The sequence below is a fragment of the Cricetulus griseus genome, chromosome 2, assembly GCF_003668045.3.
Source record: "Cricetulus griseus strain 17A/GY chromosome 2, alternate assembly CriGri-PICRH-1.0, whole genome shotgun sequence".
Lineage (NCBI taxonomy): Eukaryota > Metazoa > Chordata > Mammalia > Rodentia > Cricetidae > Cricetulus > Cricetulus griseus.
In genome coordinates this window covers 409,188,446-409,206,640 of record NC_048595.1, presented here as the reverse complement: position 1 = coordinate 409,206,640, position 18,195 = coordinate 409,188,446, and the positions used below count along the sequence as shown (strand labels likewise).

The 18,195-nt window shown below is 41.4% G+C and overlaps 1 protein-coding gene across 5 annotated transcripts in view; it reads left to right on the top strand.

The window, feature by feature from the left end:
• Nucleotides 1-18,195, top strand: part of LOC100774011 (serine/threonine-protein phosphatase 6 regulatory ankyrin repeat subunit B) — a 272,850-nt gene that overhangs the window by 152,062 nt on the left and 102,593 nt on the right. For all 5 annotated transcript variants that reach the window (XM_027396893.2, XM_027396896.2, XM_035440951.1 and 2 more), the window contains exons 5-9: nucleotides 3,138-3,338; nucleotides 3,703-3,790; nucleotides 6,447-6,589; nucleotides 7,616-7,828; nucleotides 16,332-16,410. In XM_027396893.2, the coding sequence (XP_027252694.1) occupies nucleotides 3,138-3,338; nucleotides 3,703-3,790; nucleotides 6,447-6,589; nucleotides 7,616-7,828; nucleotides 16,332-16,410 (724 nt within the window). The remainder of the gene's footprint in view (nucleotides 1-3,137; nucleotides 3,339-3,702; nucleotides 3,791-6,446; nucleotides 6,590-7,615; nucleotides 7,829-16,331; nucleotides 16,411-18,195) is intronic.

Here is an 18,195-nt window from a genome sequence, read left to right as displayed (position 1 = left end):
TCATCTTAAACTACTGTAGTTTTTGTTTTAAAATATTATTTATATTAGTTTTTGAGAGTGCACTATAATTGCATTATTTCCCTTTTCCTTTTTTTCCCTCTGAGCCCTCACATATAAACCTCCTTGTTTCTCTTTCAAATTCATAGCCTCTTGTTTTTCACTAATTGTTGTTTCTAATATATTCCTAAATATATAGCTACTGCTTGCTCCATCTGTGTAATATTACTTGTGTGTATGTTTTCAGGGGAGACCATTTGGTATCAGATAACCAATTGGCATGCTTTTCCCTGGGGAAGACCTTTTCTCCCACTCTCATCATTTCTTAGTTGCCTATAGTTCTTTGTGTAGGTCACAGGGTTTCCTCTGATTGCTTTAGCATGTCTTGTGTTGCTCAGCTCAGATTTGGCAGTCAAGTTGGTGAGACTTTATAGGTGTAGTTTCTGACATTCCCAGAAGTCACAATCTCACAGTAACCTTCCTGCCCCAGCTTTTAAGTCTCTTCACCCCCTTTTCTGTAGTGTTCCTCAAGCCTTAGATGCAGGAGCTGTGATGCAGATAGTTTTCATGTTGTAGAAAGTGGATTTTTGGAAACTAAGAACTCCTCCTTTATATACTATATAATTCTTGATGGAGTCCTCTGACATTACCAAGGTGGAAAGAATGGGAGTCATGAAAGAGACAGATATAAATATGAAAATGGAGAATGGCAGAGATAAAGCATGTAACAGAAGTAGAGAAAAAAAAAAAGGTCATGGTACTTCAAGGCATCCTTGATCTGTAAGAGCTGGGTGTGAAAGGTTAGCGTGGTAACATTTGTAGTCACATGAGGAAAATTCTCAGAGAAGAGATGCCCTGCCCTGCACCCCCCCCCCCACCGCTGATAATAAACTTGAACTCTTGAAGTGCAACCCAAATGTCAGTCATGACCACCTTTCCTACAAGGCTGACACAATTATGTAAGTAGCACATGTCCTATCTCTAGTACTCTCTTGGTGGTTTCAAAGAATTCTGGGAGATTTGGATTGTGGATTGCATCTTATCCACTCTAGTTAATGAGTCTGCTTCTGTAAGTTTGTTCTTAGGCTTCTGTGTCCAACCCCCCCAAGCCCCTCAAGCCCCCACTCCCCCACCTCCCTACCCTCCTACCCCCGCTCAGCACACACCACTCAGGTCCTCACATCTTCTGGGGCACACCGCACCATGTCTTCTTACTATGCCAAACACGGCAGCTCTATATGTCCTCTACCAGGTTCATGACTGACCCTTCCCTGTACCATCAGGGCCTAACTTACCACGGGGGCCTTCGACTTTCAGCAGAGCTTCCTCCTTAGAAGACGACTTAGTTATAAACATCTTTCCAGCAAGTAAAGCTTTCAACAGACCTGATAATTTTCAGTTTCTGATAACTTAATCAAGGGTTATTCCAGGGAGTTTTCAAACCTTTTCTGTAAAGGGCTAGATAGCAAATATGTTTACCTTTGAGGTTTCCTGTCACAGCTTCTCAGCTCTGGTGGGTATCATGAAAACAGGTGTGTACACTGTGAAAGCAGATGAATGAGGCTATATCCCCCCACACACACTTGTTTTTTTTGTTTTGGTTTTGTGTGTGTGTGTGTGTGTGTGTGTGTGTGTGTGTGTGTGTTTGTAAAAGCAGATGAATGAGGCTGTGTCCCCAAAAACTTGTGTTTTTTTTTTTTTAACAAAAACAAGATATAATACTTGTATGATTAAAAATGTGTTAACAATACTGATTGTAGCACAGGTTGGCCTCGAGTTCAAGATCTTCCAGCTTCCTAAACTGCCTTGGGGTTTCTATTGCTGTGAAGAAATACCATGATCATGACAACTCCTTTCTTTTTTTTTTCTTTTTAAAGATTTTATTTTTTTATTATGTATACAACATTCTGCTTCCATGTATATCTGCACACCAGAAGAGGGCACTAGATCTTATAACGGATGGCTGTGAGCCACCATGTGTTTGCTGGGAATTGAACTCAGGACCTCTAGAAGAGCAGTCAGTGCTCTTAACCTCTGAGCCATCTCAAGCTAGATCATGCCTCAAGAGGAAGTCCACCCCCGACACTGCCTGGAGGGTCAGGACTCAGAGGCTGAATAGCCCAGAGACCCAGGATAGAACCAAACACAACTGGGAAAAAAAAAAAAAAAAACAATGACATGATTCCTAGTGATATTCTGCTGTACTCACAGACTGGAGCCTAGCCCAGGTGTCATCAGAGAGTCTATACCCAGAAACTTATGGAAACAGATGTAGAGACCACTACCAAACATTAGGTGAAGCTTGGAGATCCTGTAGAAGAGGGGGAGGAAGAATTATAGGAGACAGAGGGGTCAAAGATACCACAAGAAATCCACAGAATCAACTAATTTGGGCTAATAGGCTCTCACAGAAACTGAACCAACAACAAGGAAGCCTGCATGGGACTGACCTAGGTACTCTGCATGTGGTACAGTTGTGTAGCTTGATCCTCTGTGGAACCCCTTACAGGGGCCGTCTAGACTTTTTCTGGCTTTTGGGAACCTTTCTCCCTACTGGTTACCTTGTCAAGCCTTCAACTTGATATGCTATGTTTGGTTGATATCCATGGGAGGCCTGAATAGAAATGGAGGAGGAGTGGATGGGAGAGCTGAGTGGTCGTTTGTAGGGGAGGGGCTGGCAGTAGAGGAAGGAGGGGAAATGTGATCGGGTTGTAAAACAAAACAAAAACCAAAAAGTGGTCCAAGAATGTGATGGGCTTTGTGAATTTGTTGACTAGTTGGTAGACTCCCGTCATTTTAGATGACATTTTTGTGGAAGTTTTTCTTAGAGATTTTTATCTGATGTGCACATCTGTACATGTATGCTTTTAGATTGTCTAAGGAAGTCTCAAAAGAAAACTATCTTTAGAAGACATATTTGATTTTAGATGGGGGCCAGGCTCTTGACTTGACCAAGTGAGATAGTGTGAATGTCTCATTCTTCAGATCCCTACTTCATGTGACTTTTCTTGTCCACAGCCTGCCTGGGAAGGAGCACTCTTTCCTTTCACTCTATAGGTCCTGTGTCCTGAAAAGACCTTATACACAGGGAGTATTGATTGGGTATCTGTCAGTGACCCTGCAAACTTCTTTTGTCGTAGGAGGCAGTCCAAGTATTGATTAAACACTCTGCTGATGTCAATGCGAGAGACAAGAATTGGCAGACCCCCCTCCACGTGGCAGCAGCCAATAAGGCTGTCAAGTGTGCAGAAGTGATCATCCCACTACTGAGCAGTGTTAATGTCTCTGACCGAGGAGGGCGCACAGCCTTGCACCACGCAGCTCTGAATGGACACATGGAGGTGAGAGTTCTCCTCATTAGAAACTGGGACAAGTGGCTCAGACCCTGTTAGCCATAGATGGAGCCATTGTGAATGTTGAGACTTTATGCGAATGTCAGCAAAAATAGAGGTATGTCACTTGGGCAGTTCTATCCATTCTCAAATTCATATCATAACGAATAGAAAAAGTAGATTGTCATATCTATCTTCTCTTTGACATGCATGGCAGGGCCTGCTGTTACATCATCTTTCTTGTCTAAATCCCTGACTTGCTCTTAGGGTTGATGCTAATTTGGTTTAGATCACATGCAAACAGCGAGGAGCCCTCATCAATTCAGAGGAAACACATGATTTCATTGGTTTTTTTTTTTTTTTTATCTTTCAGATGGTCAATTTACTCTTGGCCAAGGGGGCAAACATCAATGCATTTGACAAGAAAGACCGGCGTGCTCTCCACTGGGCAGCATACATGGGTGAGGATTCTGTGAGTGGAAAACAAAGTGCAGGGGTCATTACTAGCTCAACGGAAGGGCAAGTGCCCCATGTGCATAAGACTCTGGTTTGATCCCAACATAACAAACAACAACTGAAAGCCAAAAGCAGATGGTCTTAACTACAGAAGCCACAGGCCCTTGGTGACCATGTAGGCTTTCTTGGGCAAGTCTGACTTAAGGGTTGGATTCCACTTGAATGAAGATTTGGCCCATTTTCCTGGCATCTGTTGAGTGCTCTAGTTGGCCAGTTGCCTTGTCAGAGGCTTATTTATCCCAAAGAGGGGGAGGATGACTCATGGTCTGGACCTCTCTGAACATTCTTCACTCTGGATTGGAAAGAGACACACTTTGCGTGTATGTTAGCTTGTTATGGCATCAAATAAAGTGTTTAGGAAAGAAATACTGCTTAACAATGTAACACACCATGCTCTTTGTCGCTAAACTTCTAAATAGTTTTGAAACAAACAAAGGGAAGGAAGAGCGGAGAGTTTCCTGGCTCATTTGTAGGTAGAAGTGGTGGAGTTCCCTTAGATGAGGCTTCTGCTACACTGTGTTCAAAGTAAAGGCCCACAGGCTTGCCTCCTGTCCACTCCACTCTGCTGGAGTTGAAGAAAGAGGGAGCATCTCTGTATTGTCCTTTTCTTTTGATTGGTGCAAAAACCTTGGGCAAATGATAGTTCTCACAGTTTCTTCTCAATTCAGACATGAGACATGAAGACCTAAGATCCTTCTGTGAGTTTCTGGTTGTAGAAGAGCCTGCAATTAGAAAAGAAGTCATGGTTTTATCAGACTAGACACACACAAGCTGGTACCCACCCAGGGGATATTGTTTTGATAAATTCCAGAGGAACCACACATGGGGCACAGACAGCAATGGTGTCCATGCATATTTGTAAACATCAAGGGCTTGTGACACACTAAGGGGAGATGCATCATAGAGAAGTGCATATAATACGGCAATATGTGTATTTCCCACTGCAGTGGAAACTTCTAAACAGTGAAGGGAAATTTGGAAAATAAATACTGAAATACTCGATGGTATCTTCAGGGATCGGTGATTGGCTTCTTTTTTCAAGCATTTTTGCCTGTTTGAGTCAGTTTGACAAATATACATGTCTTTTATCATCATTTCAAGAATGTAACATTAATTGTAAGGGGGAAAAGAGAGTAGATTGGACTAAGAATAAAACAGATCACACCACTGCAGATTTCTGAATGAATTCTTAGACTTACAGATGCCAAGAATCTTAAAATTTTCTAAGAATTAACTTTTGTGTAGCAAAGACCTTGAATGGATCCTCCTGTCCACCAAATACTAGAATTGAGGGAGCGGAGGCCGACATGGGGATGGATACACTCCTGTAATTCCAGCACTGTATCCATAGTGTATCCCCATATTGGCCCCCACTCCCACCTTTTTTCTTGAGTATTACAGACCTTTGAGTTGTCTAAAAGCAATCAGATGTCTAGATAAAATGTACACTGAGCTTCTTAAAGAATCTGGGGCTTCAAGCTTACACTTTGTTGATATATAGTTTAAATATCTTTGGTGACCTGAAGAAGTCAGATCATTATTACTCATGTCATCAGGCTACAAATAGGAAAACATACATGTAGGTGACAATCCTTAGGAGATAATGGGATAAAAACTGGGGCAAGTAGCTTGAGATAGCACCACTAGTAATTGAAAACATTTTGTTCCATGTATGAGATTTTGTAGATAAAGAATCAAATTTTTATAAAGCAAGCTCATAACCACCCCACCCCCTCACCTGCCTTACAAATTTTAGGTCCAGCAGTCAGTATTTGTCTCCTGCCCCTTAGTTAGCTGCAGTGTTTGTAACAGTGAACTTAAGCTTGGAATGATCTTCAATTATAAAATAAAGGCCAAACACATTTATCATAGTGAATTGTGGAACAGAGTTCAAACACCCACAGCAGTTGAGATTAGGAGGGTTTTCTATTTAGTGAATAATTTATGTGAGTTATTTTACATTTATTTTACATGGAAACATAAGGAATTACCTTTTTGTTGATTTAAAACCCAACAAAGCAATGGCACTTTCCAGTTTAACAGTAATCTGGCAGTATTCTGATTATTTATTTATTTATTTATTTATTTATTTATTTATTTATTTATTGGTGAGGAATGGCAATGGTTTTCATTTTAACACAACCCTTGTTACTGTTTCCGTTTTGAGGCAGGGTCTTGCTAAGCCATATAAACTGGTATGGAATTCCCTTTGTAGCCCCTGGTGTCTTTCAGCTCGTTGTTTCTTTTCCTCAGTCTCCCAGTGGCTGGGATTACACACTCAGATTCAGTACAGCTTTGAAAAGGCTGTGCTACTAATGTGTTGTCACTCTCTGGTTCTTCTTTGTTGTTATGGTGAACTGCCATCCCCTTTGTTACATTTCATTCAAGTCTTATTGAATCATCTTTTTTCTTCCCATGGGCTTTATATAATATTCAGCACATAGTTGATACTCAATAAATGCTCATTGACTAGTTCTCATGAGGCAGCTTGGATTAGGAAAATACTGCTGGTGGAAAAAAAGCTAATATTTTTTGGAGTGCAATGAGTTGTCAAATTGTCTAATAAAGGCTAACGATGTTTTTGCTGCATTGTTTGTCAAGGCCACTTGGACGTTGTGGCACTGCTTATTAACCATGGCGCTGAGGTCACCTGCAAGGACAAGAAGGGTTACACGCCCCTGCATGCTGCAGCCTCCAATGGGCAGATCAACGTGGTCAAACATCTCTTGAACCTGGGGGTAGAGGTAAGCTCTGATGGCTGTGCTACTGCCTGGTTCATGCCTTTTTTGGGTTTTCTAAAATGAAATCCTGTTTGCATTTTTATTCAAGTGGAGAAAAACTTATTTCATTGAGTCCTGTATTTCTTACTTGTGGGCTGATAAATTGTGATAGAGGCATTGATTAAATAGCAGGAAACTAGAAACAGACTATATATATTGAGAAATATCTAAACATTCTATATATGCACACATATACCATACGCACACACAATCTTTAAAAAAAATTTTTTTTGAGATAGGGTTTCTCTGTGTGACATTGGCTGACCTGGAAACTTGCTCTGTAGACCAGGCTGGCCTCTCGTGGCTCATAGCCCAAGAGGATGAATGGATGCCAGTGATTGAACAATGAACTTTGGTGTTGAGCTACAGTTGGCCAGTTCCATTCTCCTACAGTCAGGAGCAGTAATACTCAGGATATCTTATCCTTGGAGGAGAGGAGAACCCAGTGCTGTGTGAGACCTGGATGGTGACACCCAGACCCTTGGCAGGTCTGGGAAAGCAGTAGGGAGCTGTGGACTAACACACCCCAGTTCCGCAGGCAGATCAGCCTGGAGAGGTGTCAGGCTCCAGAGTAAAAACAATTGATTCTCAGCTTGACTGGAAGGCACAGGATCCGCAAGTCACCTCTTTTGCTAACCCTGACCTGTTCATGAGCCCATGACTTTGGGGTTTGCTCCTTTCTTTTCTGATATTTTGAAAGTGTCTTTGCCTTGGGTCTTACTCTAACAGGGAACACCCCCTCCACAGGCTGAAATGTCTAATGCTTCCTGGGTCATTTTCTGTCATATTCAATTTTGCCTGTCTTTTCCAGGGTTGGGGAGGGGATTGACAGGGGCTTTCAGGATACCTACCGGGGAGCAAGTGAGCTCTGAATAATTATGCTGCTGGGTGGATATTTCTGTTCTCCTGACAGAGCCTTTAGGCCTTTTGTGGCAAATGGAGTAAATTGGCTCCAGTGATTTTAATTGCACCGTGTTGGATGCTTTGCAGGTTGATGAAATCAATGTCTACGGAAACACAGCACTGCACATTGCCTGCTACAACGGCCAAGACGCTGTCGTTAATGAGCTCATCGACTATGGTGCTAATGTGAACCAGCCCAACAACAGTGGCTTCACCCCTCTGCATTTCGCAGCAGCGTCCACTCATGGTGCTCTGTGTCTGGAATTGTTAGTAAACAATGGGGCCGATGTGAACATTCAGGTATGGTACTCAGTCTCTCTGCCTTAAACACCTTTGCACTGGCGCTTTGTGCTAAATTGATGCTGTGCTTTTGTGAATGGGAAGCACATTGATTCACATATCATCATCCTGGATTGAGATGCTGTGGAACTCGCTGGGTTGCCTCTCCAGGTATGATGATGCCAGCATGTAGGCACCAAGGCTCCAATCCTTTCTCCTTATTTTTTATTAATTAAATTTATTCATTTATTTTTACCTCCTGATCTCAGTTTCCTCTCCCTCCTTTCCTCCTGTGGGCATCCATGTGTCTTTCAAAGGAAGGAAGATGATGGGTGTTAGGTAAAAGTGCCTTCTTTGCAACCCTGCACTTAATAAACTCACAGGTTGAAACCCTCTGATTTTGATCAGTGGGCATGTTGTTTTTAAATACAAATGAAGCACTTTTCCATTCTGAGAAAGAAAAAGTAGCTATAGCAGACCTACAAATGGGATGCCTTCACAATAATTGAAAGTCTGCAAAACTGGTCTAGGTTTTGAGTCATGAAGATGAAGAATGGGAGGGACTGTTGGAGAGAGAAACTTTGCAGAGAGAGAATCAGCAAAGGTTGGTAAGACAAGAGAGAGGAGCTAAAGATGAGGAATGGAATCCAGGGAAAGGGAAGTGGCACTGTAGAGTGGTCACATGCTTTGATCTGGGGCTAGACTGCCTTAACTTTAGATAGATCAGTCAATTCTAGCATTGACTTCAGATAACTAAACAAAAGCAGCTTGTCTGTGCCCCAGTTACTTTATTTGCAAAGTTAGGGAAATGGTAGCATTGTCTTGATGGTCATGTTGTAAAGATTAAACATAGTTGTTATACCAAAATTATATAGATCAAAATTTGGCATACAATAAGCACCTGATATTGTTCATATTCATTGGGAGGATGCCAGGAGCAAGAGTGGGCATAGACGGTAAATGGATGTACTTAGATTATTATTATTATTATTATTATTATTATTATTATTATTATTATTGTGTGTGATAGTACACATGCATGTGGAGGTCAGAGGACAACTTGTAGGAGTTAGCTCTCTTCTATTTCCATGTGGATTATGGGAATTGAATTTAGGTACCCTGGGTTGACAGCAAGAACCCTTACCCACTGAGCCATCTCATAGGCTCTACATTTAATTTTTGAGAAAGTGATGTCGAGCCAGCCTGAGGACACAGTGGTGGAAAATGTGATATGCTAGCATGGAAGAGCAGTGAAGAGTATGAAAAATTAGTACTTAGGTTGCTTCAGTCACCGAAAGGTGACAGGAAAGAGTGGAGTCATTCCAGGAGAGCGTACATACTAGTGTGAGTGGAGAAGGCAAGGGAGGACTCCAGGACTTGCCTCTTAGGGTCCAGAGAAGTTCGACCCAGAGCAGAGGATGAGGAATAGGCAGGAAATGGAAGAAAGAACTGAAGGGAATTTGTTATCTTCATGAATATCAGACTCATGCAGAAAGGAAAAATAAATGGAAAGAGAGTGTTTCAGAGTCCCTCATGCTATACATGGTCACTAGGAGTCCCAGAAGAGGTGAAAAGGAGGCCTGTGGAAACATGGAGGAGACCAAGGAGACACAGGCCAATGTGACAAAGGTTTTGTGTGGGGTGGAAGTCACAGAGCATGATAGTCATGGGGAGCAAGAAGCACACAAGTGGCCAAATGACCAACATCTCTAGGACTGTGGATTTCTGTGGTTCTTTCAATGAAGGTGATGGACATTAGATAAAGGCACTATCTTTGCCACCCTCCACTTAACTCACAGGCTGTCTGGGGCTCCATCCCAGTGCTCTCAGTGTGCCTGATGCCCAGAGCTCAAAAGCCACTTCCTGCCATACCTCCCTGCTTCTTCCAACTTGGTTGCCCAGTGGTCAGTTCAAATTAGATAATGGACTTAGACCATTAATATTGAGGGAAATTAAGGACCTTTGAGTGCTTATTCTTGTTTGTTTTTGATTTGTTGTTGGTAGTGGTATTGTATGTGGATTTACCCTGCTTTTTCTTTTGGGTTTTGGTAAAGTGGGTTTGTCTATTGCCTATGTTTTTCTGAATGTAGTTAATTTCCTTGGAGTTTTCCTTCCACTACTTTCTGTAGGGCTAGATTAGTGGTTACATATTATTTAAATCTGGTTTTGTTGTGGAATATCTTGTGACATACATGGTCCCCTGGAGAAGGGGAAAGGGACAAGATCTGAGCAAATTGGGAGCATGGGAGGAGGGAACTAGGAGAATGAGAAGGGGAGAAGAGGAGGGATGAGGAGGACATGATGGGGCAGGGAGGTTTAGTTGGGGGAAGAACAGAAGAGAGCAAGATAAGAGATACTATAATAGAGGGAGACATTTTAGGTTTACAGAGAAATCAGGCACTAGGGAAATGTCTGGAGATCTACAAAGATGACACCAACTAACAATCTAAGCAATAGAGGACAGGCTACCTTAAATGCTCTTCCCTGATAATGAGGTTGATGACTGACTTATACGCCATCCTATAGCCTTTATCTAGCAGTTGGTGGAAGTAGAAGCAGACACCCACAACTAATCACTAAACTGAACTGGAATCCAGTTGCAGAGAAGGATGAGTGATGAGCAAAAAGTCCAGACCAGGCTGGTGAAACCCACAGAAACAGCTGACCTGAACATCGGGGAGCTCTTGGTCCCCAGACTGATAGCTGGGATACCAGCATGGGACTGATCCAGACCCCAAGAATGTGGGTTTCAGTGAGGAGACCTCGGAAATCTACAGGACCTCCTGTAGTAGTTCAGTACTTACCCCTAGCGTAGGTGTGGACTTTGGGAGCCCATTCTACATAGAGGGATACTCCCTGAGCCAAGACACACGGGGTGGCTTGGCCCTATCCCAAAGGATACAATAGACTCTGATGACACCCTATGGAAGGCCTCACCCTCCCTGGGGAGCAGAAAGGATATGTGATAGGTAAGGTTTTAGTTGGGGGGGGTGGTAGGGGAGGAGGGGAGGAAGTGGGAACTGGGATTGACATGTAAAATAATCTTTCTAATTCAAATATATATATTTGAACCCTTGCCCTGGAGGAAACCCACCCCCACCACCTTGAAATAAATAATATAAATATATATATATATATATATATATATATATATATATATATAGGACTTAGAGGTTATAGTGGCTTATGTCAGTCTTAGCTTCTTTCCTGTAAAATGGACCTGAGGGGCTGGAGAGATGGCTCAGCAGTTAATAGTACTTACTGCTCTTGCAAAGGACCTGGATTTTAAAACCACCCATCACTCCCGTTTCAGAGGATCCAACGCCATCTTCTGGTAATGTAGATACCTGCACATGCATATGTAGTGCACATTTGTACACTTGGACACACACACGTACACATAAAATAAGTAAATCTTTTGAAAATGGACCAGACTACATGCATACTTATTTAGCCTTGATGCTTAATTTTTCTTAGAGGCTGTTAGTCATAAATGCAAGAATGCAAGAAATGGCATCTTAAAACCATAGATGGGTTTATCTGTATCTACTCTATAAAGGGAGTTTTGAATTCATATCTAGGCTTTGTTAGGCTCCCTTTATCTCCTGTGTCTATCTTTTCTGAGTGTGTAGTTACCTCCAGATTCTCCTTCCAGGTTGAACAAACATTCTAAGTGCACCTACCTTTTCATGTACCATCCTGTCTGACTCAAGGCATTTTTAGTTAGACTTGTTACCTCTGTGGATATTAGACAGTTTGTATTCATTTTGATCTTTCAAGTTGGAGAGAATGCATCCAGTAGTCACCCAGAGTTCACTCTGGTTTCCTCCACACTTATAAAACACTGCATGATATTTTCATGGACAGCAACAATGGGAAAGGGAGAGGATGTATGTTCCATGTGCATTTTATAGTCTCTTGTTTTATTAGGGTCATCTCATTTTACTAATCTTTGACTTTTCAATATTTAACTTTGATAAAATCAGAAAGATGTTATTTTATATAAAAATCTATTGAAGATTGACTTGTAATTTGTAAATAAGAATATATCATTTTTCTTCTCTTCTACAGACCATATTGTAAGTTCTGTGGCATCTCAAGGTTTTTCATTTTTGTTTTTATTTTTTACAAGCACTCAGAGTAAGACTTCAATCCCTGATCACTAACATTTAGTCTGGTCATCACCTCCATCTTTTCTGTTCATGGACCTTTGGAGCATTTGTATTTAGGAGACTGGAGCTGAAGGCTGCCACGTATCTGCTGAAGTGGACCAGTTCCCTTGTCTGTATGCTTTAGGACTAACTTACAGGATGGGGTTTATCACAAACTAGAATGGGCAGGAGGAAACAGCAGAAGGAATGTAACCTTGGAATTTTGGAGAAGTAACAGAGGAGGAAGGGAGTGAATGTGTGAGTCCACACATATCATCTTTGGCATTTTAATCTATAAAATAAAAACAAATTGAATTACATTACAGCTTTTCCCAACCAGCTTTGGGATACTCTGCAATTGACTTAGGAATTCTTCTTGGGTACCTGAGTTTACATACTGATACCCCTGTCCTGGTTTAGGGGTGAGCCCATAGCAGCCTTACTGCATTAATGACAGATAGGTCACTGATTCCTGTGGCTCTAGGATGCATCATGCCACAAAGCATGCTTTGTTTCTAAGGAGTAGCAGTGCCATTTAGGGAGGAGGCTTTGGGGCAGGAGGTGCTGGAAGATGAGCAAACAAGACATGATGGATGAATTCCTGAGGAACATGGTGGCCAAGACAATTTATATAATTTACTCAGTTCAAGGACATGTTGGATTCTACCCTGCAAAAAATACCAGTATTTGTCACAAAGTAATCTTAGTTCTTACTAGCTTCTCTTTATGTCTCAGGGCTTGAGCACCCTGAAAAGAACTTGTTGTTTCATCATTTGAATTTTCAAAATAAAGCATTCAAAGCCTTAAATCTGATGGGGAAAACATACCCAGGAAACTGGGGGAGACTAGGAATTAAGGGAAGTATTTTAAGCAAAGCCTTGAACAAATAGAAGGATTAGACACAATCTCCTGAGTGCACAGGCAATGTGACCCTTGTCCAAAGTTTCAGGGACAGTTGCAGCAATCAAGTGCCAGTGTGAAGAACTTTTCATGCAGAAAATGAAGTGTAGCAGAGTTTCAGTTTCAGCTTGACTGGATTCTAAATTTTGAAGACTGAAGGAAGAATGTTACCCATTGAATGTCATTGTTTTTCAGTGATTTTTTTTTAAACAATGAGCACCCTTTTTATTCATACCATGTAAACAAAGCAGCCCCAAGTGGTAGCCATCAAACTTAGGACAACTGGCTAGTGCCTGGTGTTATTAGTAGGTGAACAAAGGCAAAAGTCTGCACAGGTGCATCTGAAATGAGTATCATCTGCACCAAACAGCCCATCTTTGCATCCTACCATCTGTGATCATCTCTGCTTATTTGTCCCTTTACTAGAGAAGCAAATACTCCCAAAGAGCAGAGCATGGTTGCTGTCTTCCACACAGGATTAGCTTTGTAATCTATACACTAGTAACTGCCTGCTTCTACTTTGGCTCATAGCTGCAATTCATACAGCTACCAAGTGCGTAATCCTTGGTAGAGACTTTACACTTGCTCATTTCCAGGCATGGGAAAGCCCTTACTTCAATATTTACCAAGATATTTCCTAAACACTGAAATATTTATAGCTTTATATACATTTAATTAATTCATAATGACTTACGCTTTCATATTAAATTTAAGAGAAAATACTGGAGCAAAATTTTAAGAAATAGCACCACCTACGGACAAATTAGTGTCAACTCTGAAATTTCTATTGTCACTTTTCCTAAGTTTTGGACTGCCATCCCTCTTACTGGAAGAGTTTGTGTTTCCTTCCTTCTTTCCATCCTCCTTCCCTCTCTCCCTCTCTCCCTCTCTCCCTTTCTCCCTCTCTGTCTTCTTCTTCTTCTTCTTCTTCTTCTTCTTCTTCTTCTTCTTCTTCTTCTTCTTCTTCTTCTTCTTCTTCTTCGTGGTTGTTTTTTTTTTAATTCCTTATTCTAGAACAGTTCCCAGGTATGTGTCTCAAGGTCATTGATGAAGACCAACATCATTCTCACAATGGTTTTTCTTTTTCCTTTAAAAGGTTCCAAGCACCCATCTTTTCTCGATTTTTTTTTCTGATTCCGGCTATAATCATATTATGTAGATACTATAGTATTTTTTTCTTCAACTAGGATGTAATTACTACTGTGGTTAACTCTTCCATTGGTATAGATTTTGTATAACTACTTTCCTCTTTTTCAAAGGAATACTTACAGGATATAGTAAAGCTGTCTCTGCTAAAACAAAAACAAAACAACCCATAATCTAAAGCATGGCTCTTACCTTTGAGTATGCTATGTAAGCCTATGCCCCTGTTCAGATTCAATAGTGTGAGCCAGCCCATAGAATCCGTATCATCACTAAGCACTCTGGGTAGGGGTGGACCTGGGTCCTCTAAGAGATACTTAATGATTATTCAATTAGGGATTTTAAAAACAAAGGCATTTTAAAGCATAGATGCTTAGATATTTATCTAAGATTGAATATTCATGTGTGACACTTCATTTTTTTAACCTCAGACTTGAAGAAACATTTCTACTGACATGTAGGAAAATAACAGTGACACAAGTTTTAAAAATACCCAAGGGCCAGCAAGCTGGTTCAACAAGCAAAGGCTCCTGCCACCATGCCTGTTGACCTGAGTTAGAACTTTGGGTACCACATGATAGAAGATGAGAACTGGCTCCCTCAAATTATCTTCTGACCTCCATATGTGCATGGTAGCATGTGTATCCAACATCCACACACATACATATTAAATAAATTAAAATGTAACAAAATTGAAAATCAACACTTGAATGAAGAAATGGTCACTCCTCACCATAAGTTCAAACCTATCATAAATTTAAAATTACCTTAACAAATTCCTTCCCAATACTAAACATTACAGCTTGGCTGCACTGCAATGTCTCTGTTGCTGACCTGCACACTACTGCCATCACACCTCACCTCCAGGGTTTCATACTGCATGTTGTAGCCCAGAAAAGGAGCTGCATTGAAGCTCCGAGGCACAGTTCCTACTGAATCTGAAGAGGTCCACACAATCACAAGGTTAGAATGCTGAGTGGAGCTGTTGGGGGAGTCTGCACACCCCCTCCTCCAGAGATGCCCTTGTCCCACAATCATGATAGTTTCTTTCAGGTGTATTTTCTCTTCTTAATTAACTGAGTCTGATCTTTGGTATAGTAACACTCAGTAGATAAGTTCTGTACATTTTCTATGTTTTGTCTTAGCCTGCTTTAGAAAGTTTCATAATTTTATTTTGTCACGGGTAAGACATATGTAAATTCACTATCTACTGAAGTAAAATGGAAGGAATGGGGCAGTGTTTCCCACTTAGTTTTGAGAGTTGCATGCATTTAGTCAGCTCCAGGGCAAACAGGTGCGTGCAAGTTTGCAGATCACTTATCTTTCTAGATGCTGAGAAGTACACCAAAGATGCCCTTTGTCAGCTGATGATGAGAGAGGAGAAAGAATTTTAGACGATCACTTCTGTAAGGGTTTTTAAGATGTGATGTGAATTTTTTTTAATTAAAAGAAAAGGAGGCTGATATGATGGCTTCGCAGGTAAAGGCACTTGATGTGCAAACCTATGACCTGAGTTCGTGGACACTTGTGACCTGAGTTTGATCCCTGGAAGAAGAGAATGTACTCTAAAAAGCTATTCTCTGGCTTACATATGTACACTATCCCAGTGTTGTGCGTGCACACGCATGTGTGTGCGTGCGTGCGTGTGTGTGTGTGTGTGTGTGTGTGTGTGTGTGTGTGTGCGCACACACACACACACTATTAGAAATAATAAATACAAATTTGAAATTTTAAAGATGTGATTTACACAGTAACTGGAGCAGTCTCACATGTTGCATCTTTTTGTATATAATATTTTTATTCTTTGTGAATTTCATACGTGTATACAATGTATTTTGATCAAAGTTAACTGCCCCCCTCCCTAGATCCACCATACATGCATGGGTGTGAGGCCATTCACTGTAGCAAGGACAGGGACCACACCCCTAAAAAAAACTGCCCTTCCATTAGCAGCCATCAGTGATCAATAGCTCCACAGCTAGAGGTGAGGACTCATAAGCCCTGTCCCCACCCATGCTGGAATGTGGACTGGGTTAATCTTGTGGAGGCAACAGGATCTCCACAAGAGGAGCTGCTGAGAGTTCCTGAGTGCATCAGTCAGGAACTGTCACATCCAGGAGACAGTTTGTCCCAGTCCTCCCCAGTCTCTGCCTCTTAGGATCTTTATCTTTTTATTTCACAGTTATCTCTTCTTTGTAATTGTTGACCACACTTGTAAAACAAAAATTGAGAGTGCTATTTGAAGGACATCAAGAGTGACTTTCACAGTGACATTCCAGGCCAGTGATGCTGGCTCACCACTCCTTTGTTTCTCCTTTCTTGTTTTGTAGAGTAAGGATGGCAAAAGTCCTCTGCACATGACAGCTGTCCATGGAAGGTTCACTCGGTCACAAACCCTCATCCAGAACGGTAAGGGGTATGCTTCTGTGGGGCTTAACAGTTTTCTTAGATGGCTTTAACCATCTACGTGAAAGTTGATGCTGTGTTTGCAACTTAGTAAGCATGGGTTTGCACAAGGCTTTGCAGTCTTGCTGAATGCTCGCTATACTCACATGGCCATTTTCAATAGTGGGGAGAATGTAAAACCATGTTGTAGTCAATTCCCAGACAGGTGAAAAACATGTGTGCCTGGCTATTGGGAGAGATGAACAGTTTTTAAATGCTGGAGTTTTTCACTTTTAATGATGCTAAGCCTCCGTAGTATGCACTTTCTAACAGCTGGTCTGAGATATTTTTAGATTGGTGAGCCCAGTAAAGTTCCCCAAGTTTAAGCTCACTCAACCACATCGACAAAGGTAGAAAAAAAGTGAGGTGACTCAGGGTTTAAGTAGGTAAGTTTGTGGTGAACTCACAGGCTTAACAGAGACCTGGGAAAGCCATGGAACGCAGGAATTTTCCAGGCTCTTAACAAAAGTGTGCTTGAACATCACCGGGCTGTCTCGGAGGCCAAAATTCCTGAAATCTCATTGCATGTCACAGCTGATGTCACAGCCTTAGGGTCATGCTTAGCATCTGTGAGTGTGCTACCAGTGACAACACAATTATATGATCTTAGCAAGCCTCAGAAACAATTTGAAAACAAGAATAACAACAACAACAAAAAAAACAGGGTTAGATCAGGCATTAAGCTGACTTTCCTGGTCAATTTGGTAACTCAAATCTTCCAATTCTCAAGTGTGGGTGATTTCTCTTGGATCTCTTTATTTTGTAGCTGTAAGAATTTTGGGCACAATGGAAAGTTAGTGGCACTGAGTTAAAACTTAGATATACTCAAGTCATAAAACCAAATGTGTGTGTGTGTGCGCGCGTGCGTGCGTGCGTGTGTGTGTGTGTGTGTGTGTGTGTGTGTGTGTGTGTGTGTGTGTATCTAGTCATTGATGATGCTTAGTAAGTAATATATCCACAACAACACAGATTATAAACTGACATGTATGACCATGTCAGTGAAGCTATGTGAGAAAAGATACCTGAGCAAGCCTCCAGTAAGTCAAGGAAGGAGAAGAAGAAATTCACTGCAGAGTACCCGTTGTTCCCAACCTGCACTATGAGCTGTGACATCCATTTTGGTTCTTCTTAGCCTATTGTATTTCTCACAGGCTTTTCAGAAAGTACCCATTCCCCTCAAAACAAACAAGGCTTAAACTTAAAAAATATTTTTAGCATATTCTTTTTGGCTTATGTATGTATTGTGTGTTGTATGTTATATGTGTGGTGCACAAGGAGGACATATGTGTGAGTAGCTGAACAAGCTCATGCAGAGGCCAGAGCAGGATGTTTGGTGTCTTCTTCCTGGCTCTATCGTACTATTTTGAGATAGGGTTTCTCACGGAGCAGTTTGGGGTTGCAGATAAGTTGGTCAGCAAGCTCTCAGGTCTGCCCATCTCTCTCTGGTGTTATGTGCATGAAGGGCCATGCCTACTTCTTTATGTGGGTGCTGAGGATTTGAGCTCATGCCTTGTGCTTACAGAGCAAGGGACTCTTGCTCACTGAGCCATCTCCCTAGCCCCTTGAATTTTTTTTTTTTTGATGCGAGTTTAATCAGTGGACTTTAGCTATATGAAACAAAAAGTTTTCTCTCTCATTAAAGCAATCTCCAGTGACAGAGACAAGGCTGAAGAGTTAAAAAAAAATGTGTGTATGAATGTTTTACCTGTGTGTATATATGTGTACCATGCATGTGCCTGATACCCACAA